Source organism: Drosophila eugracilis, unplaced genomic scaffold, assembly GCF_018153835.1.
Source record: "Drosophila eugracilis isolate 14026-0451.02 unplaced genomic scaffold, ASM1815383v1 contig_2154, whole genome shotgun sequence".
NCBI lineage: Eukaryota > Metazoa > Arthropoda > Insecta > Diptera > Drosophilidae > Drosophila > Drosophila eugracilis.
Genome location: NW_024573038.1, coordinates 4,657,336 through 4,681,513, shown reverse-complemented (window position 1 = coordinate 4,681,513; position 24,178 = coordinate 4,657,336). Strand labels below are relative to the sequence as shown.

Sequence of the window (24,178 nt, the reverse complement as noted above, 5' to 3'; positions counted from 1 at the left end):
TTATAGAGATTGTTGCCGCTGCATAATGTGAAGAAAACACAGAAGAGAGAAATAACAGAGAAAACGGCGTGAAAGAGCAGGCCACAAGCTTCTGGCAATGTTAGTGTCAGTGCCAAGACGAAATTTATGGCAAACATTTGTGTGCAATCCGCTCGGAGGCGGAGAAATGGGGCGTGGCGACCCTGGCCCCAGGCGCTGGCCATGCCAAAGAAAAACAGATTTGCAAACAAGGAACAGTAAGAGTCATTCGTATAAGAATTGGAGAATCTAAGCAAATATTTGGTTTGGAATTTCTGAGAGTGCTAAATAAGATTGAAGAAAAATAAACAAATTAAATTTGGATTTGATTATCCAGAATGCTGAGGTACACACATGGCGTATGAGTAATATTATAGGATTTCTTCTCTAAGGGAAAATATGAAATAACATTTAAATTATTAAAGCTTAGAAAGAAAGTGTGAAAATGGGTTATATATGTGAATAAACTATAAAGCTTAAGCTGAAAATCTCTGAAGAAGATATCTGAAGATTAGGATTCTGTTTTCCAAATGCAGGACATTATTTAGTCCAAAGGAAATGGAAGTTTTAGATCTAATAATGATATATATATGATAAATTTCAATCTGCCTACACATTATATAAGACAGTTGTGTGTTAAATTGTAAATCGTTTATCTTAATAATGGTTAGACATTAGAGTTTGTGGTTTTAATTAAGCCAGAACCTGCCCAATCATTTTTTTATTGGCCATCTTTTTTCTATTGGTTTTTCCCTTATCTGATTTATGGCCATTTCGCTGACTGTTCTCCCGCACGAAAACTGCGAGCAAAGCAGAAAGTGGCGAAAAGTGTTTTGTGGAAAACAGCAAACGAAGCGTAGACCAAAATAGATCCCCTGAAAGAAGGGGGCCGGGCTGTGGTGGGGTGGGGTGTCGACTAAACTGATTAGAAAATCCGCCTTGGCCAATTCCGATTGCTTTGGCATTTGACACAAACAGAGGCAGTGCAGCAGCGGCAGAGGCAGCAGCAGAGGCATTTGTGCTGCCAAATTGCCAACGACAAAAGTTCGGCGATGTCTTGTCAGTTGGTGCTGCTCTCTTCGCTGGCCGTCAATTAGCGCCGTTTGCCATTTTAACGGATTCGGTTCTTGACGGTTCTCTCGCCGCTGATTCATTTGTTCTCTAAACATCGCAAGACCATTGGTAACTTGCCACCGCTGAGACATTAATCAGTTGCAAGACGATCGATTAGCGGAAAGCAAGAGCCCGCTGCCCGTACGACTGCAGCCGCCTGGCGATAGCCCACTTCCGATTCTCCTCGCCAAGCGACGCTCTCATAAATCATCTCAAAACGTAGATAAATAAATAAATATCGATGATTGGTCCAATGATTTGTGAGCGAAAGTGAAATAAATATTTTTCGAATTACCTAATCGAGTGGCCATTAACGTGAGTGGTGTGAGTTTTTCGAGTGCGTGGTGAATATATTTTATATAATACGCGTTAGCCGATTCGTTTCTCGCCGCGATACACTCTCATTGCATCGGCGAACGTTGGAGGATTCGGATTCGGATTCGATTCTGGGCATTACGCAATGGCCGCTGAGGAAACGGCGCTAACCGGCGTCGGCGAGCTGCTTTTCTCGCTGCTAATTGGCTACCTGGGCGCCCTGGAATTCGCCTTCGTAGCGCGTCATCTCTACCATTGGACTTTCCAGCATCCCGGCGGTTCTTCTGTAGATGCAGCCGCTGACTCAGAAGAATTGCCTCGCATGCGTGAGAGATTGGACAAGGAGATCAAAGAGGCGGCTGAAAGAGAAGCTCTAGCGGGGACCAATCTCATGCAGGATGGTGTCCTGTATAGCAATGGAATACGATTGGATCCTGCTGGAGATAAAAGAGAAGCTCTTGCGGCGGAACTGGCACGTCAACAGCAAATCGAAGCGGATACACGACGTCAGCTGGCCGAAGCCGAAGCTAAACTGGCCGAAGAAAGGTTAAGGGTCCAGAGGGAGAAAGAAGAATCGGAGGAGCAACAAAGAAAGCTCATAGAGGCCGAAAAACAGCGCGAAAGAGAGCAAGCTGAGAAAGAGCTCCAAGAACAAAGAGACGCCCAACGCAGGCAGCTAGAAGCAGAGGAGAACGAGCGTAAACAGCGCGAAATCGAAGAGAAGGAACGCCAAGAGAATGAAAGAAAGCTGATAGAGATCGAACGAGAAAGGGAAGAACAAGAACGCAGACTGCAGGCAGCTGAAGAGCAGCGCGAACGTGAAGAAAATGAAAGAAGGATCATAGAGGCAGAGCGTCAAAGGGAGCTAGCTGAAGCCGAGGAGGAACGTCAAAGAGAGCGAGCCGAGCAAGAAAGGCTCCTGGCAGAGGCCGAGGTAGCCGAGGCCGAGCGACGTCTCTTTGATGCCGAAATCCAACGAGAGCGAGAACAAGCTGAGGAAGAAGAACAGGCTCAAAGGGATGCAGAAATTGTAGAGCGCCTTCTGGCAGCTGAGAGAGAACTCAGTATGAGTGCCACCGAGAGCGAACTGGAGGATGACGCTGCCATTGCAGAGCAATCACGACGCCTGATCTCCAGCAAAACCGATCTGGAGCAGAGACAGCGAATGATCGATGAGAATGCCCGACGATTCCTTGAAGCCGAAGAGGAAATGGTGATGCTGCAGCAGCGTCAACTGCAAGCCACCCACAGCAAAGAAGAGGCAGAGGAGTATGCTGGAATGGAGCCAGTGGTGGAGGAACCTTGTATTAAGAAGGTTGCTCCACCCAGATTCCAGGAGCCGGAAGAGGAGCCTCTGGTGGTGCAGAAAGTGAAAACCCAATTTGGCCAAGGAAGCGGTTCCGAAGATGGCTATTTGGTGAAGTCAAAAACACTAACCTTCCCCGGTGTATCGGATGAAGGATCCTCCGTGGAACCCTTCTCCAGCCAAAAGTCATCCTTCAGCACTCAACCCTCTGATGAAATGAACCGAACCGAAGGCGAACGCCCAGAGCCGGAGGGTGAAGATCAAATACCGGATGTCCAGTACACCGAGGACTATCTTCGATCCCTTGATGGGATCAAGAACCGCCCCTTAGTTCGAGAAGATGGTTCAGGAAGGAGAAGAGCCTTTAAAAAGCGCCGCTCCAGTGGCAGCTCCAACTCCTCGCGAGACTCACGCGCCTCCCGCGATGAGGAGCTGAAGATGTTTACCTCGCTGGAGGAGGAGGAGCTGCGTCATGGCGAAAGGGAGGACTATAACCCCATTAAGTATACGAGTGAACCTACCCTAAGAGTCAAATCCCACCGACGACATAAAAGGAGTCCAGCAAAGGATGTAAGGCCTCCACCAGAGGCGGGTGGATCCCTGGAAATGCTCGGGGAAGAGAGCACGAATCCCTGGGGTGAGGTGGTACCGGAGCACTATAAGGATACCGAATTCTGGAAGCGGGAGAAAGCTCTCTCGATAGACGAAGAGGAAATCGAGATGGAGAGACCATCCAGAGGAGAGGATGTAGAGGATGAAGCCACGAATGAGCCCAAATCCTCCTCCTTTGAGGAGGCTACCGAGGCCCAGAACGAGGAGGCAGTGGCTGCCCTGAAGCAGCAACTTTCCAAGGAGCAGGTGGTGAGTAAATGGAACTAGCAGTCAAGGATTATTAACAATGGTTTATTATGTGTGTGCCAGGACAAGGAAACGGAGAAGGATAACTCGCAAGCAGTGGATACCAGCGACAGCAAGAAAGCCAATGTAAGTGCGTAGGACAGCCACCTAGCTCCCACTCTTAAACTCACTTAATCCGATCCAAACCTGATCCCCAAACCACCAACCGATCCCACTGCTGCTCAACTAACTGCCTTAACTGCTTTACGTCTTTGCTTTTCATATGGCTACCGCTTCCGTAATCCGCTTGCCTTCCCGCTTTTTCCGCCTACCCCCAAAAGCTGCAAACCTCTTCCGCAACAGAGGAGCAACCAAGGGGTGGTTCACCTGGACTGCGTCGCAGTCCGCGTATGGATGAAATGGAGCATTACCCGGAGCGCTGGTCCGCCAGTCAGGAGCAACAATCACTGCAACAGCAACCACAGCGAGCAACTCCTTCTATCAATGTCCAGCAGCCGGATACTGCACCCTGGCGGGATCAGTACGGATTGCTCATGGAGGGTCTCAGCGATTTTTACGATTTTACAGCATCTGTAAACCCTTCGAGATCCCGTTCGGCATCCCGAAATCCCTCACCGGCTCCAAAGAACGTGGCCAATCTCATGGATGTGGACACGGAGCGTTCATTGGAAGTATTTGACGATACTCAGGAGGGTGTAGTGGCAGGTGAAATAAACTGCGAGTCTGTCCTTCAAGTGCTGGAGTCGAACTTGAATGGAAACGAATCCTCGAATGAACAGATGCAAATCCAAACCGTAGCCGATGATGCCAGGAATGGGAATTCCGTAGTACCAATGGTATATCAACCCTTAGAGGGCTCTACACTTGGTACTCCTCTAGAGGAAAGAGTAAGGGAGCCATCTGTTGACAGGTTACCATCCCGATCCCGTTCTCGTTCCCCACTTCCTACCTCAGAGAACTTGGAAAAGAGCATCCACAAACGCAGGGAGCGATTGATCAAGCAGAACGATGAACTCGCCGAACGTCTATCCCACTCCAGCTCTGATGGTTCCATAGAAGTCGAAACCAATGGCAATGGAAGATTAAGCCCTAAACTGGAGGTAACTCTGCCACAGCCTGTGATAGAGATTAATGAAATGGCCGATGAACCAATGGAGGATACCGAAACTACTCCAGAGCAGATGCGTCTCTTTGTGGAGACCTTAAGAGCTGAGAGGAATGCCCGCTCCGGTTCACGATCCCGTTCCCGTTCTCGTTCCCCGCTGCCCACTGCGGATAATATAGAGAAGAGCTTGGAAAGTCGACGTCTAAAACGTATTCAACATAACGACGAAATCTTCGAAAAACTGCACGAACAAATGCCATCGCCAGAGATTGTAATAGAATCCGCTTCACCGCCCATTTCCCCGATTTCCCCCCTACCCACTATATCCATCGAAATTGTGGAACCACCAGAGGAAGCTCCAGTTCAACCAGAAGCAGAACCTGAAGATACTCCCGAAAGCATGGCTAGACTTTTCGAGCAGTTGCGTTTGAACCGAGTTCGTTCCCATTCTCGATCCCGGTCCCGCTCCCGTTCTCCACTACCAACAGCCGCAAATCTGGAGCAAAGCCTGCAGAAACGTCGCGAGAAGCTGATAGCTCAGAATGATCAGTTCTTTGAGGTGCTCCAGGAAAGAGCCAGAACCCCGGAGCCCGAAACCCGCTTGACCGTGGAGTACGTCTATGAGTTTGTCCAGGAGAAAGAAGAACACATTGTTGAAGGTCGCGACATGCGATCCTTGTCCCCATCCCGCTCTCGATCCCAGTCACAAGAAAAGGTGTCAGATGACTTCCATTTGATGCTCAACCTGGAGGGCAGTGAGTTGCGTACTCTTCGCAAGAACAGCGAGGAGTTGGAAAGCGTCCTGGCAGCAAGTGTTAAACAAAGGGAAGTGGATTTGGAAGCATTGGAGAAACTGCACAACGCCAACGAGGAGATAGAACTCCGCGTGCTTAGCCCTACTAATTCTGAACTAGAAAGAGTGGTGGAGATGACACGAGAGAATCCAGATCTGGACCGTACAGTTTCCGAGGTGGCCAGAGATCTGCAGGACGAACTCGTAGCCAGTGGCTTTAAACGCTCCACTTATGTGGGTGAATCCCTTGATCTGGGAAGTGATCAGTTTATGGATCTACGTCGCGGGACAGCTCAATTTCAAAGATCCCGCAGTCCATCTCCTGGCATGAGCATGGATTATGCTCGCGAACAGGCGGCGGCACAAAGGGAGCTCCAGGCGGCCATTCTAGATTCCCTAACCGAGAGTCGTTTGGGTGCCAAACCCAAGACGTACCCGGAGGAGAGAACTCCCGAGTCCCAGGATATATCTGCCGCCCAGCTAGATGATTTGAGACATCGCACTGCCGAGTTTCAGCGTTCACGCAGCCAGAGTCGTTCGCCCTTGAGGGAGGAGGAGTTAACCCAGCTAAGGGATATCGAAGCTGAGTCGGCTAAGAGGGAGCTGCAGGATCAGTTGCTAGATAGGTTGGCCGCCTCGAGCATTAACTTCGAGAACTTTTCACGGCACTTGAATGCCGATTTTTTGGATAGCGAGCGAAGGGCCTCGGACTCCGCCTTGATGGGTGACATGGAGCCGGATGAGTACCATCACTTCCGTCGCTATTCATTGGCCCAGGAACAACCCATAGAGGAGTACCCCAGTGATGACTACGTTTACATTTCACAGATCGAAGTGCGTACTCTTACCGGAACCAGGACTTGGTTAAAGGAGGATTTTTACCCCGAAGAACGGGAAGATTTTTCTGATTCCAAAAGTCCAATAAGAGATGAAGATTCCTGGGCCAGAGCTGTTTTGGCTGCAGAGGCGGAGGCGGCTGAATTCGATTCTACCAATGCCATTTACAGCTATGATATTGTTGGGGATCACGAGAATCTAGATCAAGAAAGGAGCAGCTCGAACGACAGCGAAGACACTCGGCAGACTGTGGTGGAGATCGACGACGAGGATGAGTATGAGTTTGAGTTGGACGAGGGAATCTCCGATAACAACGAACGCACCCAACCCACCGATGAATCCCATCATGACACTTCAGAATGCGAGGAAGCGGAAAGGAATGCAGATCGCTATGAGAACCGGGGAGCTCAGGATTGGGAGGAAGTAGAAGATGTGGAGGATTTCCTTGACTACGGATTCGATGATGGTGCTGTGGGCGGAGCAACACCCTATTCCGATCCAGACTCCTTCATAGAGCAGATCTACAACGAGGCCATTAAGAACAGGAAACAGTCGGGTATCCTCAGGGAATACGAAACCATGGTCCAGGAGCAATTGCCCTCGGATCACAGTGAATCTGATAAGGAAAAGTCCGGCTCTGAGAGTGAGAAATACGCACTGTGGGCCAAGACCAGGGAACTGGAGCGATCCCATTCCAGTACCCGACATTCAGATGTGGACATTGCCTTGGGCTTGATACCGGAAAGTGAGCACCGAGATTCTGAGATGCGTTACTTGGGGGATGCCCACGTGGCGGCCAGACAGTCTACACGGTTGCGTACCCGTTATGGCTTTAATCCTAAACTGGATGTGGGCGAACTGGAAGATGACATCGAGGTGGACCTGAATTACAAGCCTAAAAGGGAGTATAACTGGCGCAAGAACTTTCGGCTAGATGATGGTGTTGAAGGGGAAAGGAATGTACCAGAAATAGCAGATGAATGTAAAGATCAAGATCAGGAAGCCAGAGATCAGTTCGAGGAGGAATTTGGATGGCAGGACAGAGAACAGGAAGAACATGAACAGGATCAGGATCAACCCCTATATACAAATGAAGAAAATGGTGAGATCGAAAACGGAGAGCTTTTGGAGAACCGACGGATTAGCTTAGGGGGAGAAAGTATAACTCTCTTCAGCCGCAGTCCTGTTCGTGAAATTCTACCAGAGGTACCCGAAGAACTTCCTCAAGAAGAAGAGATACCCCAAGAACAGCCAGAAGAATTGGTTCTCCTGGAAGAAGCACCCACAGAGAAGCCCAAAAAGAAGAAGAGCAAAAAGAAGCTTCGCAAAGGTTCGAAGACCGAAGAAGAACTCAGAGATGACAACGATTCGGACACTCAATTTGGTTCCAGTCGCCGCTCCGAAGATCAGGATGCAGCTGAACCGCCCAAGAGAAAGACACGCTCCAGGAGAAGCTCCAAGAGCAGCTTGACCAACGAGGAAGGTAATGGAGGACCAGGACTCTTCTCGCCCAGGAGCAGTCTAGCCTTTGTAGGTGAATCCTTGGAGGGCATAGCTGAATTTGAGCCACAGGAAAGAGACGAAGACCAGTCTACCAAGAAGAAGACTAAGAAACGAAAGAAGTCTTCGGTAAAGGAAAGCAGGGAGGAGGTTAAGGAGGACATACAACTCCAGGTCGCAGAAGATTCTCACCTAGATCAGGCCTTGGCTGCTGCTCTGGCTGAGATTGCTCCCGTTTCAGTGTCCACTAACTTGACTCCAGAATCCACCCAACAGAACCTACTTTCTACCATCAGTACTGGACAGAGTGTGTGCATAACCCCAGCTTCATCGATCGAGGAGATTGGAGAATCCCCTTCATCTACCTTAAGTACTGTGACTTCTGCTGTTGTTCCCGCTCGATCCGTCGTGGACACCTTCGATATACTCAAAGACGCCAACTTCTATCCGCTCTTCTAACTCGCTTGGTTTGAGAACTAATCCCGTACCCACCCACCCATTCTATCAGCCCTTTGATTTACTCTCTACTCTGTTTCTTATAGACATGTTCATAAGCCAAGCCAAGCCAAGCACAGCCCAGCACAATCCAGTCCAAGCCAAGTCACCTCCAAAAACCGAGCACGCTGTACATGAAATCAGTCCCCAGTTAAAGAACCAGTTACAAGTGTCCAGAAACCAGCATCCGCTCCTCTGACTGAGATCGGGATCGCCCGAATCCCGACTTGTATAAACTATGTATTATACTAACGACCCAGAAAAGAAACCTTTTTGAACCCTCGAAATATCGAATTGTTTACCATACTCGTAGCTGTTAGTTTATTTAACGATTTTGTCTTTATAAAAATGCCGAGAATAAAAGCCAACTGAATAAATGAAGAAAACAATCCGTTGTACTCTGCTCTGCTATAAATAAAGATACACCCAACCGAATTTATCGTATCTGCGATTTGTGCCAATTCTGTTTCTGCCACCGAAATACTCGGACATTGAGATCATTCATGCCGCCCGGCTCTGGGTGTCATCCATCCATGGGCCACCAAGTGCAACCGCAGCAGAAGAGGGAACCATAAATTGTCCCACAATTGCCCATATAATTTTATATATCAATTTATATATATACTTGTGTCCCAATTTACATTTTTGCATGATGTCATCGTTTGACATATGGGTAATACCTACGAGCCTGGTAATGGGCCAACACATAAACCCCAATGAGAAATGCCCGCCATATAGATTTACTCGATTTTTAATGCTCTTGTCATTGCGACTATAAACGAAACCGAAACAATCTGTCATGCACACGAATTATATATAGTTTCTTTGGTTTATTCTCTAGGATTTCATGGGTCTTAAGACTGAATAATGGGCCTAAGGTCAGGGCTAAGTGGTATTATGACTGACTAGAATTTGTCAAGGGGAATATGGGGAGATCAGATGGTTGTTTTGGTATTATAGCTAAAAAATCATATATTGTATAATAAACATCAGAATGTAGAAATAAAAGAAATTCCTTATATATATAAATATAAAACATAAGTATTATTAGTGAACTAAGGGAAATATCCAAAATAAGTTAAATAGTCTTTACTTTTATTACGGACATAATGATTTTTAAGTTTACCCCCAAAGTATGCAGTATTTTGATCCCGAAAGTATGCTAATCTATGGGCAACTAATCCAGTTTTTACCCATTCATTCATTGAGATCTCTTTCTTTCTTGTCATTTTAGGGAAATATAATATTTTTTGCACTTCGCGTGTTATTTGCTTTGGCGAAATGCCCCTGTCAAGTTCTGTATGTCATATCCTTAGTCAAATTAAACAAAAGTCAGCCACTGAGAGGCGACAAAGGTTCGCGAAGATAACAAATTATCTCGGCGACTGTCAGGCCGCAAAAGGGGGAAATTGAAAATGAAAAATTCCCAAAATATTTATGACAGGCCGGACAACAGGAAAGTGTGTCACTCGAGTGATTTGTTTACGCAGCTCACTTGGCTTTGTTCTACAGTGTTTTTTTTTTGCACTCTTTGAGGGGTACAAAATCGGGCCATTTGGAATTTATTTCTGTAAAACTCATTACGTAATGCATGTAGTACACATATACTGTATCTCTCCGAACTTGCGTTAGAGTGCCACAGGCATACAAACACGGCCAAAACGCTGCCAAAAAGTCTTATTCAATAGTTTTGTCTTTGACATGAATTCATTTTTCTTGCGGGGCACACTTAAAAGCCTGAGGTTTTATTTTCATTTTCCTTTCATATTTTTCCCCAAAGTACAAGTTTACGTAGTATATACGCTGCGGCGGAAAATTGCCTTAAATTTGTTTTAAAAAATTCACTTGAATTTTGTGCGTTCAGCTGGTAAATGAATTTTTCATTCTCAGTGTCAGTTAAATGAAACACCTTTTTTCCACACGGCCAAACATTTTCCCAAAATACACATTAGAGAGTCATCATTTTTCTGCATTCGTGTATTTTTCAATAAATTTCCAAAAGACATGACTTGATTTTGCTCGACCAACTTAAAGACAAATTAAAAATGTGCCAATTTAAAATGAAATCACTTTTTAAGGCGCAGCTGTTCTTAAACTTGAACTTATAGACATCACCCCATTGGAATAATTCACACAGAATAGGCTCCTTGTCTTGGGAAAGTTTCCCTCCCCTTCAGCCATTCGCATTTGATTCTCGCTCAATAAACATCGAAATAAAAAATATAAAAATACGCTGGAAATTATAGCCAGCTGTCTATATAAGAGTATGTGTGTGTGTCTGAATTTATGACCCAATTAACGCTTTAACGCCTGCGTGAAAAATGCCAAATAATCGTAATGAGGAGCCAAGGGGAGGGGACAGCGGTCACATCACGCAAAAACTTTTTATCAAAGATTCGCGAAATGCAGTTTATTTTTAGACCAACTCACAGATTGCATTACACACTTCTCTCCATTGCTGTTGTTGTTGTTGTTGTTGTTGGTCGTGTCTGTGGCGAAAATAGCAACAACTAATATACACATGCAATGTGCATTATTCTATAAGTATATGGCCAAGCACGAACATATATCATAGTGCATATGATAGATAGGCGCATGGCCAGCGAAACTTGATTCGAAGGCAGAAGTTAAGGCCGGAAATGTATTTCCATTTCAAAAAAGAGTAGGGGATATAGAATTTTTATATGATTTTTCAATAACACATTTGAACTAATGAAAATGATTTAAAATTGTTTTATTTATGGGATTTATGGTAGATCTCAGTTATTTATAGCTTGTTTAGTTATTCATTTGAGCAATGATCTGCCATAAAAGCTTTTTAAATACAGCATTAAATGTATCATTAAATTGGAGGAGGTTTTCATTGTTTATTTAAGTTTCCTGTGAAAGCACCTCCAACTTGCTATTTATTTGTATTTTTTCCTGATTTTTAAACTCATAAATTAAATAAGAAAAAACACTCCGCAAAAGTTTAAAACATATAAATCAATGATTTTATTTTACATTTTTGATTTTTGTTTTCGGATACTCATCTATACTAAACCCCCCTAGTTTTTGCCTAGCCCACGTCACTGGTACATCATCATTAAAGCCATAAATTCCCATCGCAGCAGTGAATCAGTTTACATCAACATTTTGACTCTTAAACAAAGTCATAATACATATATTTTCCCTTTTAGACAGAACATTTCACGAGTTGTTGATTTTGTTTATTATTCATTTTGATCTGTACGATTATTCTTATGGCGCGCATGGGTTAAACAGGCGACCTAGAACGTCGTTTAAGGCCTTGTTAATTGATTTCTACCACTGAACTGTCACCAGAAAATGTTTCTTTTTGCCATTTGTACTTGTTTGGTTCTCGCAAACGGAACCTTGGACGACTGCCCTTAGGTGTCGCGTCAATTTGTCTAATGGAAATTTGTTCTGCCATTGAATAAACATGGGTTAATATTAATTGGCCTGAAATATATTTTAATGCGTTGGAAAACGATGAAATTGATTTAGGACCTGATGAGGTCATGATGAATAAGAGCTATCCATTAAAGGCTATCAATTTATGCTGATGGATAAGTCAAGCGTCAGAGTTCTTCCCGAGAAACTACCTTGCTTTGCTGGCATAAATATTAAGTTTCTTTTAACAACATAAAATAAACAAAGTTAAGTTATAAAATCTATAATTTAGAGATCATAGCAAACTTAAATTCTGAAAACTAAAATGAACTTCTTCTATTTATGGGTATTTTCTCAATTTCGAATGTTTTCCAACATTAAATTAGGATTCATTTTCCAATTTGCCGGCACACCTGTTGGTTCGTTTCATTTCAGTAAACATTTTCCCATCGCCCATTGGCATTTCAATGATGTCTGCTTGCCAAATGCTGTAATGCAAGAAAATCAAGAATGCTGCGGAATGCGAAAATAAATTCCGAATATTAATACCATTTCGATAATGTACGGTCTGGAGATCAATTAGGGAATCTATTGGAAAATTCGAAAATACCGTAGGGATGGGATAAGCGCAAAATGCCAGACGCAGATCATTGTTTTAGTTCCCAGACCCATGGAAGTACTCGGTTTATGCTCGATTGGCTAGCGATCGTGTCGTGTGTAGTGCAGTGTGGGAAGAAAGAGAATTTTCCTCATGATTTTTCAATGTGTGTGTGCGTGCTTCTTGTGTGTCGTGTGCACAAGCGCCAGCCAGCCAGCCAGCCTGCCAGCCAGCAACAACAACAACAAGACGGCAGCCACACTACATTTCACTTTGGTGAAAAATTGAAAATTTTTCGAAAAACTCTGACAAGCGATTTAAGGGAAGGCGGGTGATTATGTTTTTAAAGGGGTGACCACCATGCCACACCCCATTGACCGACGGCAGGTGGGCCGTCCATACGCCCACAACTTTTGGCACCTGACTGGCCGTTCGATTTTTCATTTACTATTTTTAGCGGGAAGCGCGAACGAAATATTGCAAGCAAATTGCCCGAAATCGTTGAGAAAATTACCCAATTGCATTGCAGATTCAATAATGCCGTTAATCATTGGCGATATTTACATTGTCTACCGCAATAAATTCAGCCGCCCGTCTTGTGCCGCTTCGAAAAAAAATCAACCTCTCCACAGATGTTAGTTCGCTCTCTTTGCTTGAGTTTTCCGGGGAGACTGCCGACGCTCTCCGAGATTTTATTTTTACACTTGGCGGTGGCGAAACTAGATACAGAGCGGACTGAAAGCGGTGCAGCAGGCGTTTTGAAAAACGTTTTCGGAAACCGCTGCGCCAGTTGAGATCCCGACTCGGCAAAGTTCATACCGTTCCTGGACCTCCCAAATCAATCGAAAATTGAAATATACACAAAAAAACAAACACACTAATACTGACACTCGAGATACAAATCCAACAGATACAATACAATAATAATTATAGAAAGTTCAGTCGGTCATTAGAGCGAGCGAGATAGAGAGCGGGCGCGATGGCGGACGTGGAAATTATGCAAACGGTGCAAACGGAAGTGAAGAAGACCACGAAGAAGGTCAAGAAGTCGTCGAAACGGCGCGAGTCCGAGGTCCAGATCAGCGAGGTCGAGGTGGACGCCACCATCGAGGAAAGGGGGTAGGTGACCTGTGTCATGTGTGTCCCAGCACAGTTTTGTGGCAGTTCGTAATGATTATTATAGTCCATCCTGATTCATTGAGATATATCTTGTGGTCTTTGTCCGATCATCCCAATACAAAACATTCCAACATTTCAAAAATCTATATATATATATTATATATACATATATGTATACCAATCCAAAGTAAAACTCTCTCTCGCATATCGAACTTTTACAAAACGACACACGTTACTACTCTACTTTCCTCGGCAAAAATGTTTACTAAAAGGTATCCACCGAATGTCTATCTAAGTACACCCACTCCAAGAACAACAACAAACAGTGCCACAAAAACAGAAGTAACATACCAAAATACACTGCACCAAAAACTTTACAATGAAAACCCAAAAACACACACAACTTATGTGATATTTGCCCTATTTTGTTTATGCCCCAAATGTGATTGTGAAACGATTTCTATATCTATATATCCCTTCGATCTGTCTGCGTGTGCTTGCAGTTAATTTTCAGTGGCGAGTACACAAAAGCCATGGACAAGGACTGGCACTCCGGACACTTCTGCTGCTGGCAGTGCGACGAGAGCCTCACCGGACAGCGTTACGTCATCCGGGACGATCATCCGTACTGCATCAAGTGCTACGAGAACGTGTTCGCCAATACGTGCGAGGAGTGCAACAAGATCATTGGCATCGACTCGAAGGTACGTGAATATATTATATATACTATATATATATGCCCATAAACTGTTCGTAAAACCGATTTTATGGCCATATACTCGTCTGTGGGTAGTCAAAACATTTTATGAAAGACATTAAGTAGGGCAGAGACATGCACGGAATGAAAGATTACAAGCTCCACCAGACTTTCCCTGGCAAGTTTAAAAAACAAGTCATTAAAAACCAAAATGCAATCAATAAATATTTTATTTATCTGTAAAAGCACATTAGATTTTACAAATTTACCCAAAATGTATTGATTTTTAATGTGATTTTTATGTTTCTGCTGTGAACTTTATGATCGTTTCACTATCTTCGGATTTTTATTGCGTTAGTTTTATGCGTCTAGCCATAATTTGTTTTAATTACGGCGTTAAAATTAGAATGACAAATGCAACATGGCAGGAATGCAGTAGTTTGTGTTTATGTTTAATTAGTTTTTGGGAAATAACCTGAAGAAAATTAAATAACCTTGCTCTCAATAGGGTGTGCGTTTAAAGGGATTTCAGAAACTAAATAATACAATTTTGTGATATAAGATAGCAAGAACCTTGTCATAGTTTCAAATTTGAATAAAAATAAGTTTATCAAAAATTCATTAAAGTTTTGTATGGCGAACCACTTTTATAACAGTCTTTATCATTATGCAAATATTATATCTAGTTTTGAATGAATGACTTTTAATTTTAACTCATTTCTTGTTAATATGAAAAGTAGAAGGAATGGAATTATTTAATATATTACAATGTTCCCGTCTATAGTTTTTGTGAGAACTTAAAATAAAGTTTAAATTGTAAAGTGCAATAGTTTAAGCACAATAACAGTGGAAAAGAGGTTCAGTTGAGGAACAAAGTGTAATATAAAGTGTTAAAAGTAATCATTAATGACTATTAAGTATGTGATTGATTGGTGGAGAGTTGTTGGTTTAAACTCGAAAAAGAAGATGTGATTTTGTAATTTTTTCGACTAAAAAGATTACTTAGGTAGTAGTTTAAAAACAAAAAGTAACTAATTTAAGTATAAGCTCGTACCTAATACCCTTTTTAATCCTTCCCACTCCAGGATCTTTCCTACAAAGACAAGCATTGGCACGAGGCCTGCTTCCTGTGCTTCAAGTGCCATCTGTCGCTCGTGGACAAGCAGTTTGGAGCCAAGGCGGATAAGATCTACTGCGGCAACTGCTACGATGCCCAGTTTGCGTCCCGTTGCGATGGCTGCGGCGAAGTTTTTCGCGCAGGTAAGACAAATTTAATAAATTTAAACGAATGTTTATGAAAACTTTAGCATACTTGCGGGCGGCAGCTATAAAATGGCAGCACCACATTGAATTTTCATTGTGGGGATCTCTTAAAGATGCCTGCTTGGAATTCAAGTTGTTCTTGTTACCGTTAGGGATTGCTAATTGTTACCACAGAATGGATGTTATCAGGAGCTAGCCTGCCAGAAACTGGTTCAGAACAGGTGGATATGGTCAGGGATCCGGTATCCAAAGCATATCTCGGGTAGTTGATCGATTTTCTAAAAGCAACGCTAGGAAATTGATTGCTTTGGCTTGGATATTAGTTGACCAAGTCGGGCTTAGGCGGATTAGGGTGGACCGGTGTATTCTGAAATATATTTTACATTTATTTTGTATTTTTTAATAAAGAAGTTCCTTTGCAAAACAAATTTATAGCTAATCAAAGTTTATTTTACATAAAGTAACCCCTAGTCTGACTAAAAATCCAACTTAACTGTCTGAGTAAAAATCCAACTTACCTGTTCAAACTAACAAAAACATTCTTATCGTCAAGGCAACCAAATTAATCACTGACCATTAAGAGGTCATCTAGTTATAAATATAACAAATTTTAATCTTTTTCGACGGAGTAATGAACTCAGAAAACCAGTTTAAATACATTAAAATCAATGGTTGTTAAAATGTTACTCGCTTAACGTCTTTACCATTAATAAAAAACGTTTCACAGCTTGAAATCAACCCTCTATAAAGAAATGCCCTAATAAGAATAATTAAATTGTAAGTCACTGACTTATTTCCCGTACAAACATGGTCCACCCAAAAGCGCATAAGTCTGATAAGTTCGTAAGCCTTGCATTCCAGCTAACAAACTTGCCACACTCGAGTGCGTCCAGTTTCGAGATGCAAAGATACGAATGCTTACGTAAGTGCGTTGAAGTTGAGGAGCCGCGACTGCAGGTTCATTGTCACCTGTTTCACAGACTCTTTGAATGAAACGGGCAAACAATTCCAGCCCACGCCAGACCCTGAACCCGCTCTCCAAAAGTCCCCTCGACCACCCCCTTGCAACCTGCCTTTTCGGACAAGGTGTATCCGCGCTCCGCTTTCAATTGTAGCGCAAATAAATATGACAGAAAGGCAAACAGTGTCAGAATACATTGACTTTGTCAGCGAGTGATAAATTTATGGCTGATAAATGCCGCATAGCAGATCAGTTCCGAGCGATACCCCTCTCTCTATCTCCCTCTCTCTCTCGGCACGTTCCCAATTTGGCCAAAACACCAAGGGGGCCGTGACACTTTCGCGTTAACGCAAGGTTGCCAACCACGCGTTGCCAATTACGTGTAGAACAGGCCAGAAGCAGTTAATATATTGTTGATTTTCCTGCACTTGCGAAAAGTTATTTCAATGTCAGCGCATCCCACACTCAGTCTTCGACTGGGATTGAGAGATTCTGCTGTTTGTCAAAGGTGGATCTTGGATTGACAGTCGACATGGCAGTGACCAACTTGGGTACTGCCTAATCAGCCTATCAAGTGCATACTAAATACTGGCTTATTAACAAGTCAAAACAAGATCCCATCATGATCCCAAAGATCCCTCCTATTGAGCTCATCCAATTTGGCTAGATGACTCACCAGAAAGTCATAGTAATCTTTAATGTTTGAAGATTTTTCTTGATTTATATACTCTCTCTCTGACACGCGTCTTCGATGCTGTGATTTTCGGATCTTAATTTCTTTTTTTTTGTTTTTTGTGATTTGTGGCTTTTAAATTGCCTTGGTCTGGGATCATTAGAATGAAAAATGATTATTACGCTGCCTTCGGAGGCGGAGGTGCGGCCAAACATTGCGAATCAGCGGGAGGAATTAAATAGAATTTGGTTTTTGGCACCAAGCGAAGAGGACTTTCATTTTGGTTGGGTTATACAGAGAGGGGAGATTTGGTTTTATAGACAAATTAAAAGAATTTTAAGATTTTATTGGGATTATGAAAAAATTCGAATAATATGTCCACTTTAGATTTATTAATGTTAAGCTTTCATTTTTATATTTTATATAATATTTTAGAACAGAACAGAAACTAAAACTGATTTTTGCATTTCACAAACTCTTACAAAAACATACAATTTAGTAACTTTTTTCGAATATTTTCCACTAATCTAAACTCAGACTGCCATCATCTAATTGCTGGCACATTTTTCTATCTCATTTCGAACTTTTTTTATTGACTTTCAATTGATTGATTTGCTGGTAGCGAACTGGCAACTGCGGGGGGATTCCCACGCAGTATGGGATCATCCAACGCGTGTCGATCCATTTCCGTGAGTCGAACGAATTAATCAAAAAAAACCGATGCCCGCGAAATTAACTTCATTCCGCAACGCCCTATAGCCATAATGTTCAGTCGCACCAAATCGGGTCAGAATTGATTAAAAAACTGCAACTATTTCCTATTCCGATCGTTACCCCAAATGCCACTGGGCGTTGCGGCCATGCAAGCAACCAGTCTAACTTCTAGGTCTCTAGTTGACATATCCCAAGTTACAGTGCATAATGGGTGCCTACACACAGTGGAAACACGATAGTAATCTGCATAAACGGAGGCTACATCAAGTGCCATGCGCCGGCGGGTTCGTCAATCTCCTCCCGGTCCGGTTATAGCAGTCAAAATAGTTCATAATTGCCCGACCAGCGGGCGGAGATCGGCAGATTGAAGTCTCTAAATGGCACCTAGACTGCCTTGGCAAGAGCTGCAGAGAGAGAAATTAATTTAAAGTAGTACTTTGTATAGTAATTTAAGAGATAATTTTGAGGGATTCCTTAATAATAATATTAAAGATCTGATACTGTCTCGGGAAATGTTAATTCTTCCGAATTTCTTAAAGGAAAATTAAGTTTTACTTAAGTTAAGTTATAGAAAACATCAATTTTTAAGTTCAATAGTATGTGTTGGGATATAGGAACCGAAATCATTATATATAATCATAAAACTTTAACAGCCATATTGTTTCTTACTTATGTGAGCTTTATTAATGGGTTTTCGAGAAATCTGCAGCTTATTTCAAGTCTAAAAGACTTTTAAATAGGTTTTAAAAGTCATAATTATGTAAAACTCTTTTCCAAAAATCCAAACCACCTTATTTTCGAGCAGTGCTGATATTTAAAATTGTCGGCTTCGATACAACAAGACGATCTGTTGTCGCAGGCGGCGGCATGCAACAGGTACCGCCTCTCCAGTAAACACTTTTCGTTTTCACTCAATTCAGTTTGGTTACTCACTCAACTCAATCCGATTCAGCAACAAAAATGTAACTCATTTCTCTCGGCTGGTTCTCTCTCTCTGAACTCCGTTGTCTGTTTTTGTTTGGGGCCCTCGACTCGGTTTTTCAGTCTCAAAGCGGCTTTCAAAGCGCGTGGAATGTGCCGCGGATATAAAAGAAGAATTTCCTTCAAGTTTCAGTTTCCCCAAAGACAGTGTGTTTGTTTTGCTTGAGGCAACGTGTTGCATGCGAATTTAATGCATAAACTTTGATCATCTCGATATAATCAAGAACCGAAAAATAAAGTATTTCCGCATTTCAATTCGATAATTGAGAGACAGCGGCGTTGATTAAGAAAAACCAGTGCCTCAGTCTCCAATTTATAAACATATTGTTGTTTAGAGGAACTCACCTGTAAACAATATGGAAAAGTGTACCCAAATGGCTTCTGTTTTCCAAGATTGTAAATTTCATTGAATAGGGGATGGGGAGATTTTGGGGAACAAACGACCCACATTGCGTATACTTAACGCCCGATTTCATTTAGCACTCGCTTAGACATCCTGGGCGTATACGTAACGTGCGGCCCACACAAGCAGACATACATATGATTACACAATCCTCAGGTTGCAGCTGCAAGTCACCCCAGAAATCAAATCAAATCATGATACTTGTAACGCCTCTGCTCAACTTACGATTTCCCATAAACCAAAAGGAGAAAAAACACTTCGATATCAAGTCAAAATCATAAATAACCAAAGAGATTTCGTGCCACCAAAAACCGGAAACGAAATTGGACCCATTTTGGCTGCATTTAGTGTCAAGCGATGGCCAATTCGACGCGTTCCACATTTAAATTCGATCTGAAAATGGGAAAACATGTAAAGCCAAACATGTAAGTCGCGGCGACAGAGACATATGAATATGCACGCAATTGAGTTGGAATTTCTTTCGGTTATTATTGCTGCTTGTCATTGCAATTGAATATCAATCGAAATGAAATCGCTTTGAAATGTTTTTTCAATTGAAATCGTTAATTGCGTTGCGAGTGATTCAAGCGATTCCCTTGGGGCCAGTCCACTTAACAGTCTGGCTAATTAAAGATCCTATCTTATGGATCCATTAAAACCTTCCTCATACTTGACCGCCAAAAGCTGATCCCGCTTAGCTTCGATGTCATCTGCTGGTCTTATCAAAATAAAGTCTAAAGGCCCGCAAACAAGCAAATTCAATTTCTCTTTTCACCGAATCTAACAGACCAATAAATCTCGACTTTTAAGCCAGCATTTTGTGCCCTGCGGCGGGTCAAAGTCAAAGATCTCACGGTGAAAATCAAATATTGCGGGAAGCCGCTAAACAGAGTCGCTCTTAATGCACAGTAGAAAAAGAGGAGATAGCTATTGTTTAGTTTTATATATATTTATTGCTTATTATACACTTTCTGGTTCGTTATACTCCATTACTTGTGTTAATTCTTGTTAAAGTTAATACTTATTGATGATTATCCAAAATGTAAATAATTCGAGTAAACAAGTATTTTAACCTTACAACCTTCCAAAAATGATTCATAAAGAATTAATTTCAATAATATGTATATTTTATAGCATATTACTAAAATGACTTTAACTCCTCGTAAAAAAGTTTGTTAATTTTGTAGTTTCCATTGTTTCCCTTCTGACTTACATACCAATATCTCTTCTAGCCACTTCAAAGTGCATTTAATGTATAGAAAAGAAACCCCTCCACAAACTTATACAAATTTCTCTCTCTGCATCCGTGATATTTGCTTTGCTGACGGTTTCCAATTGCAATTAAAAATGCAGACCATGCTCGCAGTAAGGGTTTCATTTTTGGTTTCAGTTTGTGGCCTGGCTTTTGCCAGTTTGTTTTGGGCTTAGGTTGACATATCCGAATCCGATTCGAGTCCACTTTCATTTTCATGGCTTTGACACTCTGAATGGGCCAATGCAAATGTCATCACTCACAGTCAGCGACCTGTCAATATATCATTGTCTCAATGCCTCTCCACTTGACCCTCGGAATCCGATCGTCATTGCTGCGGCGGCATCAGCGTTTGTTGTAGGCGTCTGCTGAGACTCGAATCTCTCAGTGGGCGATGCCTTTGGACTTTGCTATGCTGTGACAGCCCATCACAATTAGTTATAATTATGTTAGACGCTGGTCGCTATAAATAAACGTTGTTTATGCCACAAAAATGAGGGGCAGAAAACCATACGAATGCTGCGGTTAAGAGTTGGTAACTCAATATGGCTGCTACAAGCTCTGGGGTCAATTGAGTTCGGATAATGGGGTTTGAACTAGATTGAGAAGCTGAAGAAGTAGATATTGGAAGTCATTATTAGTTATTGGGGACATCGTAGGTACTATAACTTCAAGCTCTGTTTAATATTCCTTATCTCGAATGGCGTTTTCACATCTTTCTGTTATAGCTAATATTAGCTAGAGCTTTGTTTTGGGATGAAGAGTAGCAGTGGAGGTTTTCTGATTATTTAAATTCATGTTAATAACTGACTAAATATTTATTAAAGATTTCTGCATATTCCTGCAAACAACAATAGCTTGTGTATTTAAATAAATATAGAATTTGGCAAGTATTTGCCTAAGCTGGGATGACATGTTGACTTTGTATTCATTATTTCTAGCTAAATAAATTCCTCATTAAAAAGTCATTAGTACATTGTCTTAAATCAGCTTGGAAGTTTGTTAATTAGTGATTACTCTATTGCTTAGTCTGTTGATATATAAAATCTAAGTAATTGAGATAATTATGAATGATTTTTAGTCTTTTAAATTCCTGCTAAATCAACCTATTAAACAGTATAATTTCGCGTTTAAATTTCCCCTCCAACCTTGATCTTACATCATCAACCCAATTGGACTACTCCACTTGCCTACCAATTGGGACTTCTCCGGCATTCCTCAGTTATCTTTCCACATCTTCCCAATGTGTGGGTTTCTATAGTTATTATTCCACTCTAATCTATTCCATTCCAATCTGGGCTTCCTGTGCACCTCCAACTTGGACAATTTCCTGCTTCAATTTGCGCACGAGCTTCGACCAAAAATTCAACAAGATTTTTGAGTTTTGTTGTATTTACAAAAAGTTAATTATTTAATGATTTATGATAGCCCGTTGTTCTTGTTGTTGTTTCATTTCCATTATAACCAATTTGGCTGGGGATTTTATTTATAAGCATTCGCTAAGTTTAATGAAACTTGTTATTTGGCAAATGATGTCATAGAGGCAACGCCTTGAGATCATGCCAGATCTATGGGCAAAAACAAAAAAGAGAGAGACTAGGCGTCGCCAAATTTGCTTGCCGCTTAAATCCAGAGATCGTGTCAAGATAGTGATTTTCTTAGCTGTAGAATAACTTAAATGGGTTTTATGGCTGGTCTTTGATCTTGAAATGACCCACTTTTTGAGAGATGAAATCAATAAAATTGCATTTCTCGTGACTTATTAAGAAAGTAATGAAGAGATAGGAAAAGGAGTCAAGGGTTCAGGTCAAAACTAAAGCCATTTACTGGGTACACTTTCCTTTCCCAAACTAAACCCTAAAATTAAATACAAAAGTAGACCATGACCGACGTGGATGTGCTTAGTTCGAGAATGAAGTCTCGGCTTCACCTGCAAACCAAGACCATTGGAGCCGAGAGAATCAAGAAGGCGAAGGATAACAATGAGGACATTGCCGTGCTCAGCATGTTCCTACCCAATGCCTCTGCGGTGGAGGAGAACAGGAACTTCTATTGCCAGCTGGGCGACTATTGTCGCCTCGGCGATCCGCGTGCCAGCAAAGCAGGTAACAGCCGGCGATCATAAATTGATCTTATGTTAATTAACAGCGGATGAGACATCATAATTTATCAATATTACTGACCGAAAACTATTCAAATTGGCCAGAAGAAAGGAACCGCCCACTGTCCATTGGCGAGATCCATAGCGTCATCGCCTCATCGGTGGATGATGATGAGTAATGGATACCATTTAAGGGGTCTCCATCGAACTAGCCAGACAACTAATCTGTTCCGTGATCAATCTAGGGGGTATTAGCTTGGACTTTTAATAATGGAAGACAACCTATAAAATTTGAATAAGAAAACAGAAAATCATAAAGTAAATGTTTTTATTTACAAGATACTTTTGTGTTCGACATTTTTGGAGATGAGAGTCTTTGGAATAAAACTGTACTTTTTAAAATAATTTATTATTCAAGTATAATAAATAGCAATTTGGGATTTTCTTTAACTTAAAATCCAATCTAGGTCTGCATAATTTTATACACTTGAAAAGATTATTAACAAGCTCCTCTCCTAATTAAAGTCTTGCGAAATTGAATGTCACATTTTATGTAATTTTCCTTAGGCAATTTAGCACAACTCCCAGAACAAATTTTCCCGAGACTGTCTCGACTTTCCTCAGCTGTCTTGCTTGGCAACCGCGAATTAAAGAATAATTTGCAGACGACAGAGTCGACATTTCCACTCAATTACCCGCTCTAGCAGACCTAGCAGCGGGTGAAAATGTGCCTCAACTCTTTTTTGTCTGCTTATTTTTGGCCAAAAGCATTTCCCGCACGCAATAAATAAAGCCAAGCAAAGTCATCAAGAAGAGAGCAAAGTCCTCAAGGGTTACGGTTATAGCCCTAAGCTAAACGGTGAATGGGTTTTGTCTCCGAACTAGCAAAAAATTTGCGTAATTTTGGCATTAATTATTATGAAAATGTTGAAACAAAAAACATATAAATATATATAAGACTCGTTTGGGGCGTGACAGGTACCCCCGCTGTAGATAAAAGTTGCATGTCTGGCTGACATTATGTAGGAAAAGCTTTTGTTTCTATATTGAAAACGGATTGTCTTCCATCCACTGATTGACTCTGCCCTCAATCTGTCGTTGTCTGAAATTGAGTTTTCCCTCAGATTGAATTGATGGGATCCGCAGCTGGGTTAGTGGGTTGACAAAGTTCAAGGTTCAAGGCCTTTGCTAGGCGGAAATTGATTTTGACTTGGATTGATTTTTATTCTTCCTGTTTCTTTAACCTTCTTAGGTACCAAGAAGATGGAGTACAAAACCAGGCAATGGCACGAGAACTGCTTCTGCTGCTGCGTCTGCAAGACGGCCATCGGGACCAAGTCCTTCATCCCGCGGGAGCAGGAGATTTACTGCGCCGGCTGCTACGAGGAGAAGTTTGCCACGCGCTGCATCAAGTGCAATAAGGTAGGGAAAATAAGATAAATCTAACTTCTACCTAGAGTTTATAATCAAATCTTAACTTTCTCTTCGTTAGGTCATCACCTCTGGCGGTGTTACCTACAAGAACGAGCCGTGGCATCGCGAGTGCTTTACGTGCACCCATTGCAACATCACGCTAGCTGGCCAGCGATTCACCAGCCGCGATGAGAAGCCCTATTGCGCCGAGTGCTTTGGCGAGTTGTTTGCCAAACGTTGCACGGCCTGTGTGAAGCCCATAACAGGTGA

General features: G+C 42.1%; 1 protein-coding gene across 9 annotated transcripts in view; it reads left to right on the top strand.

Annotated features, from left to right (window-relative positions):
* Positions 1 to 24,178, top strand: part of LOC108114174 (four and a half LIM domains protein 2) — a 60,989-nt gene that overhangs the window by 35,682 nt on the left and 1,129 nt on the right. For 3 of the 9 annotated variants that reach the window (XM_017224974.2, XM_017224973.2, XM_017224975.2), the window contains 4 exons: positions 13,954 to 14,154; positions 15,233 to 15,407; positions 23,748 to 23,917; positions 23,988 to 24,174. In XM_017224974.2, the coding sequence (XP_017080463.1) occupies positions 13,954 to 14,154; positions 15,233 to 15,407; positions 23,748 to 23,917; positions 23,988 to 24,174 (733 nt within the window). Of the gene's footprint in view, positions 1 to 867; positions 3,614 to 3,673; positions 3,737 to 3,930; positions 8,313 to 8,387; positions 8,773 to 13,103; positions 13,451 to 13,953; positions 14,155 to 15,232; positions 15,408 to 18,800; positions 18,978 to 22,270; positions 22,500 to 23,747; positions 23,918 to 23,987; positions 24,175 to 24,178 lie in introns of those variants that run through there. The other 6 variants (XM_017224971.2, XM_017224976.2, XM_017224970.2 and 3 more) reach the window with 6 other exon arrangements.